Below are 12,289 nucleotides of genomic sequence, written 5' to 3' on the forward strand. Positions count from 1 at the left end.
ACGCTGTGTCTGTTGATTTTACTGTGAGCATGCTCAAGTTTCCCTGTGTGCAGTGATGCCATTTCCCTACCTGGTTGGGACAGAGACACTGCAGGGAGTAGTATGCGAACTGGTCTCGCACGTTCACCAGGTTGTTGCTGGGGTTGATGTGGTCCAGGCAGTGGGACTCGGCCTTGCCGGACGTCTTGCACACGTACTTGCAGTTCCCAAAGAGACAGTGGAAGTGGAACTTGTTGGAGTACTTGCAGTCTGTCGCAAGGCAAGGATCACTAAGGAGAAAAACCAGGAAAGGCTTTAAGTTCTGAAGACTACCTTGAAACATGTAAGCTTTTGCTTCTAGATGACTTCTTACCAGTTATTTGTTTAAATAAACAAATAAAAAAGGTGTAAGTGCAAGTCATTTCTAACAGCACTGGTATGGGTCCTAAGAACAGGAGAGGGTTGGTTGACTAAGCAATTATTAATAGCAGCAAAAACCTTAACTGGAAGACTACAGTGCAAACCCTGCCCTGCGACGTGGTTGCTGTCACACTCACTTGTCGTGGAACTGGAGGAATCCTGGTTTGACCTGCGGCTTGGAGTTCTCTAGGGAGGTGGTTGCCAGGGGTGAGGAGGCAGCCAAGCTGGGTACAGAGGCTGGGAGCTGGGGGAGCTGCTTCCAGGTGAGGAGCGAAGGGGCGGAGGTGAAGCTGCCCACAGGGCTCATGGTGGGCAGGTCCAGGCTGGGAGTGGAGGACATGGAGACCGGGGTGGGCGGCTGGGGGAGCCCTGCCTCTGAGGGAGGGTTCTGAGACGGCTCTGACTTTACTTTCAATGTGGCTCTGAAATGGAAGCTGGACACAGAAGCAACAAGCGCTGTCAGATCAGGGACGACAAATTACACTGTAATACTGCCAGAACATCTAGATTACAGGAGCATCCACATGCTTTGAATTGGGGGATCAGATAGGAAGTTTACACTGAACAATAGAAAATAAATCAAGCTTACAGTGGCTACAGCATGGCTAGAGGATGAAGATATTGGCCATTCAGTGTCCAGGTGAAAGTGCCAGTTTACATGACAGGGAAGTAAGCATGATCCTAGCCAGGATTTATTCTCTAATACGACACTTCAAAACTTGTTCAGCATACACAACTGACTGAGCTTTCTGAACTCACTTGGCGTGCTTGACTGCTCCATCCAGGGTGCTGAACAGAGCCCCACAGTCCTCCACCAAACAGTGGAAATGAACTTTATGTAGAAAATCACACCGCGTCTCACAGTAATCCTCAGTGTCAAACCTATCAGGGAAGAAACACATATACAGCTCCTATGAACTGCACCATCACACTTTGCATTATACTCTACTGTTGTGTTTTACTACTAAAATAAAGAAGGCACACACACATTAATTATAATTCTACTCATACCTTCCTGAACTTCCTAAAGGATGGCGTAGGAGATATTAAAATAATGGATGTGTCTGGGAGGGAACAGTAAGGTAAGGATGGCATGAAAAGGAGTATGATTATGTCTGTTGATCAGTGTCGGCTGGGGAATAGGCAGGCAGTACCTCCTCAGGTAGGTCCTCCAGAACTCGACTGGCTTCTCCTGTGCCGGGGTCTTCATCACTCTGCTCAGGTACTGGGCCATTTCCGAGCCATCTCCCGTCTGGCTGCTCTCCACCTCCGCCTTAACGTTCATTGCGTTAAAAAATCCTGCGTTCGCCTGCGACATCTGCAAAAGATAAAACTAGGCAGGGTCATCACTGCTGTTAGAGAGATCTTCCTTAAACAGACTAGTAGCCAGTTTGGGAACACATTTCCGGTCTTAATAAAGAACACGTGTGTGAGTGTGGTACTGTACTGTACAACCTTTGATGGTCCAGATCAATAAACAGCCAGTTTCAGGGAAGACCACAATTGCTCTAGGGAAGGGGCTGATCTCAGCCAGTCTGGCTGGTGTCAGTCCCAGTAATCTTCCAAAATGGACTGCTGGGCTGTGATATTGCCCTGTAGGCAATTCCAGCAACAGCAGTAGCTGGGAAATGTAACACACATTTACTGGTTACCCAGCACATGTTTATAGCAATGTGATTTTTACAGTATAGATTGCATGGTTTGATTATGTTTTTGAAGCCTAATCTTTCGATCCAGCATGATAAACTGTAAATCAGTTAATCTCCACTGGCCAGTGTTGTAATTGTCTATTTTTCTTCTATGGCCATTTCCAGCCAGGATGCTTTAATACCTAGACGTGTATTTTGCGCTCATAAATTTGTCAAAACAAGGCAACAGTAAGCCACCCAATTGTAAAAGTGGTCACAGCAATGGAAAATGATGCATCTTTAAATCATCAAGGTAATGGATACACACACAGTATTTATTTCAATCTGGAAGGTTATATGATTAAACGTGCATACATTTTCATTTCCCGAAAACATGCAATATTAAAATATTCTCAGCTTCAGGGCCAAGATTGCTGTTAATTTTTTAACACTAAAAAATGAAGCTGTATTTCTTTCTTTCTTTTTTCCTCTAATGTAAATAATTTGCAAAGTCCATAAACAAAAATCACATGCAGGGTTCAAAAACAGCTCATCAAAAAATAAACACCTCCATATATCTGGCAATGCATCCCGCTACCAGTTCATTATATTAATTTGTGAGTGGTGGGCTGAAATTATGCTGTATGAAAAATGGCTTGAAAATGTAAATGGTACAGACTCATCTTATTAGCGGTGAAACATTAAAAAACAAACAGCCCCCTCTGAGTCCTGCTAATTTGTCTTGGGATGAAAGCTGTTTGATGGATGGATCTTACCTTATTCATAAGCGAGGATAAAAGAGATGTATTTGCCGGTGCAGGGTGTCCGTTTGATTCATTACTGGAACAAGGAAAATGAACAATGTTTAGCCAAGATTTGCATGAGAACAGTAAATATTAACATTCATCACAGACTTCATGGAAACACAATAAAAAAACATGCTGCTTATTAAAAAAAGAAAGAACCCGAGGTAAGGTTCAAAGTCAAATCATCAGTGAAATGAAACTGAACTGTAGTCTGTAGGATCTGTTCCAGCTTGACCGTAATGTATAAGTGTGACAGGAAGCAACACATGCTTTTACTGATGATGCATGCTAGGAATATACACTTAAAGTGATTGTATGTAGGGTATGCCCTATTTTGTTAAGGATTACAGTAGCGTGTTTAAATGCACAGGCATCCAACACATGGGACATAAACCCCACTAGCCTGAAGACGCTGCTCTCCCATACTATATTTGTGGCTTAGGGTGTCACAGTTACTGATTTGGGCTGTGCTGTACCTGTGGTCCTTCTTGCTGAGATCCAAGCTCTGTTCCTGCATGGAATCCTGAGAACCCACAGTGGTGCCATCCATTGGCTCTTGCTTCACTTGAACCAGATTAAACCGCCCTGGTAGAGCTTGCTGGCCAATCCCTGAAGACAGACAGCAAGTTATTGATGGTCAGCATTATTTTCTGTGACGAGATCCGACCTGACTTCTGTCCCAGCAAAAAGAAGACTGGGAGTGATAATTATTGCAAAATTATGTCAAGCCTTCATGACTACCGGGCTTTAAAATGGTGATTGAGGGAAGGGAGGAATGAGGGGAAAAGATTCCTTTTTCAGCAGCGCTTGTCACAACTCATTTGCAGGCCTGCCTCTTAACTATTTATTAAATACGGGGCTAATGCTGAGGAAAAGTGGCAGATTTAGACTGGTCGTCGCCCTCCCTTCCATCTTTTTCTGTCTCGGTTACCCCAGCAACGTCCAGGGTCGCCAAAACTGAGCATGCCCAAAAGGAATATCTGCTGTGATACTGAGATTGAACTTGACAGCCAATCAGATCAGTTCAAAAAGCATGACCTCCCAATCATATTTCCTGGATAGGTATTTTGTGGATATGTGGTTTGCGACAGGAATAAAAAAAGGAGGTGGCGGGGGGAGGGGGACGCTGACAGGTATGTGCGCGTTCTGGCTCTTTCCACAATCCTGAAGTGACTGAAATATTAATTTGCCCTGGGGCTATACAGAGAAAGCTGTGCTTTTTTGTAGATGGTAAGTGTTATTTTATTTTTAAAAAAAAAACTAAAAAGAATAAGAAAGCAGTCCCAGTGTACTTAGTGCACCAGCAGTGATTGGCTTCAGAAGTTCTTGAAAAGACTGTTGAGGAACTATGACAAGCAGCAAGTCAACAGCTGCCCTTGTGTACCTGGCCTGCCAAACTGAGAGGTTGTATTCTAATACACGTTAGGTACCACTCAAGCATGGGAGGGAGGGAGAAAAACCTATGCAGTTACCAGAGGTTATTTATTAAAAAGTTTGCCCATAGTGTTCATGTGTTTATTGCAGAGACACTGTCATTAAACTACGGTACCTAATGGAAAAGTGTAAAGAATGATAGTAATTTCAATTTGTTTAGCATCACTGATTAGTTTTGAGATATATATATATATATATATATATATATGGTTGTGTAAAGACCGGGATCCACAACGTCTTGGTGTCATATACCAGTTCAGTCACTCATCAGCCCCATAGCCCTGGGACAAACAGCTGGAGTGTCTCGTTCCTAGCTGTAAAACACGCTTCAGGACAACACTGAGAATGAAATGGACCATTCGAGGTGGGATCTTCCTTCTTTAAAAAGGGACATTGTTAATTTACTGAACGGATGTTAGTATAATCCTAAATAAACAGGTTTGGAGCACTATTGATTTTTTTAACCTTAAAAAGCTACTGGAAGACCTCCACTTAATAGAAAGACCGTAAGTCTCCTGTCAGTGGCGGGCTTGTTTTAATATATTGAAGGCAATAGAAAACCATAAAAACATGTAGCAGGGTCAGGGCTGTATTAGGAAGATACAGCATACAGAACAATTGAAGTTGCGATCTCAAAGCAATGTTCTTTCTGGAATATGTCCAGGAATAATGCTCTACTATGTGATTACTCCTGTTAACTTACAATACTTGGAAGAAATCATTTATAACAGCATGTCTAATTAGTAAATCCTTCAGGATGTCTGGATTTAAAAAAACACTTTTGGGTGAATCAGAGTAAAACACAACATAAAACAAAAAATACCTTGACTGAAACAGGAACTAGTTAACATTAAAAGTCCCAGGTTGTTTTTGCTTGATCCCTTTATGATATCGCTTTACAATATCAAATCAATCGAAATATACTCTAATATGTTTGACAGTGTTTACAGCTGTGATCAAAAGATTGCACTAAATCACAAAACATCATCCTGAGCTAATTCTATAGATACTGCAACTGCAGTCCAGTTTGATATAAAATGTGTTAGAATTGACACTGCCAAACCTCAAAAACAAGTGTAATAAGGAACTTCAAATAAATAATGTCTAAAGGTCCCTCAGGGTCACCACTCCTAACCACTTCCTCTTCATTTTTATGAAACTGACACACAATGAAGTCATGGAAAGGTGCAGGTATTAGCATCTGAAAGACACACACAGGGGCTGCGGCATCACTTGAGCATTTCAGGGGAGGTGTCAATAACCTACCAACATACCCTCCTCTAGGTAATGGGCATGCCAGCGTGGTACTGAAACCTCATTCTAACCTCTCTGTGACGTCACTGCGGCACACACACACATACAACTTTTAAGCATGACTCCAGCAGGATTGTGCAAGCTGTCATTAACTGTTTGTGAAGCAAACACCCAGCAAAGAACAATAATACAATTCAAATTAAAAACAACTGTGGCAAATCCTCAGTCATTTCACGCCTGCAGAACTGTAAAAACCTTGAGGGAATACAGTCTCAGCGATATGACAAGATGTTCTCGCTGCACTGCGGTCTCAATGACAGTGAGCGACTGACAGAACCGTTCAAACACACACACACACTCTCTACCAAAGAGACGCTGCCAGGTACTGTACAGCTGTATTATCAGATCATTAAATCCACTACCACCATTTCATCTGCTTGGTATCCCTTCTACTGTGTCGATCCCTAGACTAATATACTTGACACATCTGCAAGACGCACCACATGCATGCAGTATAATTTGTACTGTTCTGTATAGGCTGCTGCACACCTCTAGTATCTAGGCACTGTGGTTGTGGTTGGAGTCTCTTGGTTTTAATGTGACTGGCAGCACCCACCTTCTCCCCAACAGCTGCTATGGGATCTAGCCTCTCTGGTCGCCTCAGGCATTCTTGTCTTTCACCCTTATCAACATGCATCAATCCACAATCTTCTAATCCAAAGGCACCTGTCATAACATTTAGCTGGTCCCAGTCAACACCTCCTCATATTGTACATAGAGTGCATGGATATATATATATATATATATATATATATATATATATATATATATATATATATATATATATATATAATTTAATTTTCTATATGTCCATTCAAGACCCACTCACACATGTCCCATTCCAGCGAAACAGTTGCTGATTTATATGCATTCAGTACAATCCACCCGCACTGTAGGTGCCCTTGAGAGACAAGCGTCATAGCTAGGTGTGCGTTATAATGGAAATGACTAATAGGATTTTATGACACTGATTCAAGGTAGGATTGACTTGCTGCAGAGAGGGGGTCCTGTAGATAAACCTTGAGTGTTCTTCCATTTATTTATTTTTACTTTACGGTTTTGTACACAGTCACCAGTTTTCCATGCATGCTACCACATTCGATTCAAAATTCAGAAACCTGTACTAAGAAATGAGCTGTTGTAATACGGTATGGGACTGTGTTGTATGGTCCAATTATGACTGTGGGCAGCTCCTTTAGCTCACTTGCGAACAAAGTTACATATTTCCTACCTGTTTCTGGGTTCCCAGAAGGCTTCAGGGCAGCAGCTGCCAGTCTGGCCATCATGGGGGATATCAAGCCCTTGCTGGCCGAGATCTTCTCCATGATGGAGGATGCTGTATGTGACGAGGAGGTGACTTCAGGGGCTGGCTCCCCGGAGGCTGATCCACTCTGGGAGAGGGACTCTGTGGGCGCCGAAGCAGCATTGGAAGAGACTGCCGAGATCAAGCTGGCAGCAGAGACAGGGAGCTGCAGCGGAAGCCTGGGGATGATGGGGAAAAAGGGGTTGGAGCCAGAGAGAGCCAGGCCCACGGGCATGCTGCTGGGGAGGGCCTGGGCGAGGAGGCTGGACATCTTGCTGGCCAGCGGGAGGCTGGTGGTGGGCTTGACCGTCTGGCTGGAGGAGATGGCGGTGGTAGGTGTCGGAAGCATGTGGGGCACTGAGGAGGACTGCTGAGTGGTGGGCGAGGCACTCAGGCTAGAGTTCTTGCTGCTGATGGCAGAGAAGTCCATGAGGTCATCGTTGCTGGACTCATCGGGCTCTTCCTTGGGCACCAGGAAGGAGGAGGACAGGCCCAGCACGCCTGAGGAGCGGATGTGGCGCCTCTCATGCTTGCGCTTGTGGGAGGTCATCTGGCTAGTGGAGGTGAAGGTGAAGCCGCAGCCCGCTCTGATGCAGTGGAAGTGGTTGGTGGCCTTGCTGTAGACGCAGCCCTCATACTTGCACTCCTCATACTTGTAGAACTTCTTGAAGCCGTCCTTGGCGTATGCGTCGTCCTTGATGTGGTAGCTCTTATGCTTCTCGATGTCGCATTTGTTTTTGAAGGTGAAGGTACAGCCCGGCCGTCTGCAAAAAGAGGAGAAAACCCACACACATATTTGAATAATTAAAGCCTACATCAACTGACGTTCACCTTCTCTAAACTGCTTTTTAATTTTTTTTTTTTTTACAGACATGCAAATACGCTTTTATGCAAGTTAAAGAACAAAGATCACAGGATGGAAATGAAGTCCTTCAGTACAGGATTTAGAAGACAATGGTTATAAATTTCGACCTTTAAAGTCGCCATGTTTGATTCAAACAAACAAAAAGTTCCCTTCCTTTTTTGTTGCTGGTTTCTTGGCTATTAGTGTATTTTTAACATCTCTGTTTAATTTCTATTAGAATAATCACTTGACTTCTGTTAAACAACCCACTGAAGCTCTCTAACATTTTTGTTGTTTCTGAACTCTTGGCTGGCTCACCTGCAGTGAAAGTGTGTGGTTTTCTGCCCGTAGAACTGACACTCCACTGTCCCACAGTCCTCAGTGGCCCGGAACCTCTGGAAGCCATCGTTGATAAGCTGGGCGTTCTTTTTGTGGAAGTTTTCATGAGTCATCACGTCTGAAGTACTGGTGTACACTTTATTGCAACCCACCTGCAGGAAGACAAAAAAACAAACACGTTAGAGCAAATACAACACTGCAAGCGCTTCATAAAAAGTGTGTTTGGTTTCAATCGTTTTTATACATAAGGATCACAGGTATTCCTTAAATGCTAACTCTTATCAATTACCAGGCACCGTTCAGTCATTTTAATTGATGCGTAACCTAAAAAATACATTACGACTGTTTGTTCATAGATGTTGCACTTTTTTTTTTAAAGGAAGATCTGATCAACTGGAACTTGAAATGGCTAGTAAGTTTGGGACTTGCACTCTTACAGGGTAACTTAACTCAAGATGGGGAGACCTCGTGGGCTCAGATCACAGTTAGTCTGACCATGAGCAAGCGTGGTAAACACTGGCTGCTGTATCACCTGCAGCTAAACCAGCCCATGCAATCTCCTCTCAGTCACATCACTGTGGCATGCACAGTGATGGACTGAGGGGAGCTGAAAAGACATTACAGAGCGGAACACCCCCGTTTTTATGTTCTTAGAGAACTTGAAGTGTAACACTGGAACAGAAAAGCTTTGAAATCTGCTGTGCGGAGTAGCTTCTATAAACCATAAAACGTGTCTCGTTTACAAGGCACAGAGCGTCCTGTACTGTATGGCATGCAGCACTGACAGAAGATACTACTATAGTTTAAAAGAGCATACTTCTATACCATTCCTGCTTATATATCTTTTTTAAACAAATATACAGACAAGATTCTTGTGCCGAGGTATCGCCTATATAGAAAAGGCTGTGGGGTCCAGCAACTTGGTATGGTTAGGCCTTGTGTATCTCCAACCAAGAACCCCTGGCCACGGATTGAACCTGTGTACTGCCAATTTAAAAGGCACACATAGGCAAACCACTTAGTAATCTTCACTGGTTGACCATATTCCTTTACTGTGCTGTAATTTCTATGTCATTAACCAAATGAGGAAGCTGTCACTTGGTGCGGTTTAAAATATTCTGTTCCCCAGCACTTAGAGGCCCTCTGGGTTAATAGAAAGAGCAAATGTTTGAATTGAAAAGACCAAATGTATATCATCCTTGGCACTTTTCTCCCGAGCAAAGCGGGCAACTTCACCATATTGAGTCAAACAATGAAAAAAATGCCACTCTGGTTTTTTCACACTGAAGAACTTGTGCCAACATCTGCTCGTTCTCAGAGCTGTAAAACAAGCGCTGAGGCGTCTAATAACAATTACACCATTAGGAGGGGGTTTAAAAAGAATATATCTTAAATCTACCCCCACCCCCTTTTTCCAACATTAACTCTCAGTAGTGACACCTTGAAAATAAGCAGACGTAAAGAATTAAACAAAAACTGGTAGGGAATAATTTGCAACTCAGTCCTTGGTGCTAAAACATGAAAAATGTTAAGTTTATATAAACAACTAACTGAATTTTATCCATGCCAATTATGGAGAAAAAGGCTTAAGGGAACACGCTGCTGGTTAGCGTTTCATCCTCACATTTTTTTAATTTATTTATATTATGACACCTTTTTTTTTTCTTTCTCAAACAAATGAAAACTGCTCTTAAATGGTAATTTAGCCTTAATGGAAAAAGTGAAAGAAACGGAATGTCCTTTTATAGATGCAGTTAAACCCTGTGCTTCTAAATTGCTCTGGAAGCCCTCTGTGTATTTTTTGACTTAGCCGTGACAGCAGTGTAGCTTTTAAAAAATCAAAAGGGGAGACTTATTGACTTAAAAAGGCAGGTATTATATTTTAACTCCTCCAACCCACTTCCCCTGGCCTATAAGGTCATGAACCACAGGTACACCCCCAGGGCTCATTAAACTGGATTCATGATTCATATCTAGTGTTGAACAGACAGAAAGGGATCTGCTTGGGAGAGTGGTTGGAGTATTGGCTGGTGGTCTACGCTCTCTGTCTAGAATGAATGATACAAAACACATTCCAGTAAAATAATACTGATTTTGAAACATTGGCGGTCTCTGCAAAATACAGGCCATCTCGTAGTAGTACAAAGTGCAGCAAGGTAGGCATTACACAACATGCTTTTTGTATGTACTGCTGTATAATGCAAGGCAAGTAAAAACACACACACAATAAAAGGGCCTGAAGGCTTTCATCGATTACAAATGTGGGCCAATTCTCCCAAATCTTGACAATTACACAACAGCTTTCCCTATTGGTTGGAGTTATAAGAGGTCATGAATATCCAAACACTTTCAGGTAAGCGAGATGGCTACTACTTGGCAACAGTTGCTGCCTTAACCGTGCAACATCTCAAAGTCCTTTGGGAACGGAGAGGTGCCACAGCTGTCCTGAAGCTGTCTGACGTGCATCGTGTGCGTGTGTTGGTGGTGGCGTTTTGTTTTCTCTCTTGTTCTTCAAGCCTCTCATTTGATTGGCTGTCGGTTTGACTCAGCCCCCCCCTTCCCTCCCCACCCTCCTTCTGCAGCTCTATGAGGGGGAGGGGGTTGCGTCAGTGTGTAAGGGTTACCTGCATGCAGTGGTAGTGCGTGCTCTTGCCGTTCAGGTGACAGCTGTGGTAGTACACGCTGCAGTCGTCCAGTGGGCTGAAGCGCATGAACCCGTGCTGCAGGGAGTTGTCCCGCTTCTTGTGCATGTTGTAATGCCGGATGACGTCCTGCTTACTGGTGAATCTCTGCGAGGGACAGAACAGACACAGCAACAGGTTTTGAGAACCAGCAACAGGTCTTTTTATCACTCTGGCAACAGCTGCGGAAGGCAGAAGCCAACTGGCAGTGCGAGGCGCTGTGCGAAGCCAGGAGAGCGGTCCCAGTTCACTTTAGCCTTTTTTTCTGCAATTCATTCTCGTGAAAGGGGGGGAGAGTAAATGTGTGTGTGTGTGTGTTGCTGGAAGGAGGAACGCACTGAACGCTACGAAGAGTTTCCCCAGCACGGGCTTATGAGACGTGTTTTATTTGTTTTTCATTGAGTTTAAGAAAAATCCCTCAATTTAGATAGCCCGCTTGAGATGCCATATCATGTTTCCAGTGTTTGTTTTGTGTTTAAAAAATCCAATTCCAGGCAGTAAGAGTTTGTTTAAAGTGCAAGGAAAAAATACCCTTTAACCCAAAAGAAAAATAACACTACACATGTGCATGCATATGTTACGTATGTACAATATGATTCTTTACAAGTCTATTCAGATTTTACCCGTTTTTCCCCCAACAGGGCACTTTTCCTATGCAGTTTTACAGACTCCCAATTTTAATCTCCACCCCAGAGCACACAGCCTCCCAGCAACTGAAACCCTAACCAACCATTGTGAACACTGCTTAATTCCAGTAACATTGTTTCATACGCATGACATCATATGATATCATATAAGCATGCACTGATGTTACAGGAATTGAAGCAAGAGTCTCTGTGTGCAAATCAATGTGTCTATCCAATCTCAACCGATTATATTCCTTACACTTCACAGTATCTATTGTCACTGTGATCAAACTTACTGATTACAAAAAAAAAGTTCTGAATTGATTACCAACTGTTTCAATGTGCTTTAGCTTTGTCAGCTTGACCACTGTTTTAGAAGCTCCTATTACATTTTAGTACTATCGTGACACCTTATTTTGCCACTAGAATCATCTACATTGGCTGTGGAATGGCTATTGGCGAATACTCTAAAAACGACCATGTCCTTTCCTGTTTCTGAAATATGAAGTACTGTACAATCACTTGATGTTGTATACACTGTAAGGCAAAGCAAATGTAAACCATGCATCATGAAAAAGTAAATCTGGATTTTCAGTTATATACAGATGGTAAGCTGCAAGCTGTAAAACTACACAGGGTGAACTGCCAGCTTGACAAGTATATCCTAATACACCTTAAAAATATTTATTTGATTTTTTAAAAAATTTTTTAGGACTGCTGCAAAACATGCTAAAGCAAGAGGATTTATGAGCGATTCATGACATCCAGTAAAGACAGAATTAAAAGGGTTTTAATTGCAACAGAGGTTTAGTAGCAATGGACTGCAATGTCTGACCATGCAGACGTTAATCTATAGACTATACAAAACAAACCAATCATGTGATGAGCGGGTATAGTGAGCACTGGCCTCATTCA

At 42.9% G+C, this 12,289-nt stretch overlaps 1 protein-coding gene across 10 annotated transcripts in view; it reads right to left on the minus strand.

Annotated features, from left to right (window-relative positions):
• The window catches only part of LOC117963650 (zinc finger protein castor homolog 1-like), a 185,434-nt gene that overhangs the window by 8,931 nt on the left and 164,214 nt on the right, over positions 1–12,289 (minus strand). For 6 of the 10 annotated variants that reach the window (XM_058993164.1, XM_058993163.1, XM_058993162.1 and 3 more), the window contains 9 exons: positions 10,692–10,856; positions 8,047–8,219; positions 6,813–7,648; positions 3,310–3,442; positions 2,804–2,867; positions 1,554–1,732; positions 1,159–1,281; positions 537–833; positions 71–269 (listed from right to left, as the gene is read on the minus strand). In XM_058993164.1, the coding sequence (XP_058849147.1) occupies positions 71–269; positions 537–833; positions 1,159–1,281; positions 1,554–1,732; positions 2,804–2,867; positions 3,310–3,442; positions 6,813–7,648; positions 8,047–8,219; positions 10,692–10,856 (2,169 nt within the window). The remainder of the gene's footprint in view (positions 1–70; positions 270–536; positions 834–1,158; positions 1,282–1,553; positions 1,733–2,803; positions 2,868–3,309; positions 3,443–6,812; positions 7,649–8,046; positions 8,220–10,691; positions 10,857–12,289) is intronic. The other 4 variants (XM_058993167.1, XM_058993161.1, XM_034904514.2 and 1 more) reach the window with 2 other exon arrangements.

This window comes from Acipenser ruthenus, chromosome 20, assembly GCF_902713425.1.
Source record: "Acipenser ruthenus chromosome 20, fAciRut3.2 maternal haplotype, whole genome shotgun sequence".
NCBI classification, from domain to species: domain Eukaryota; kingdom Metazoa; phylum Chordata; class Actinopteri; order Acipenseriformes; family Acipenseridae; genus Acipenser; species Acipenser ruthenus.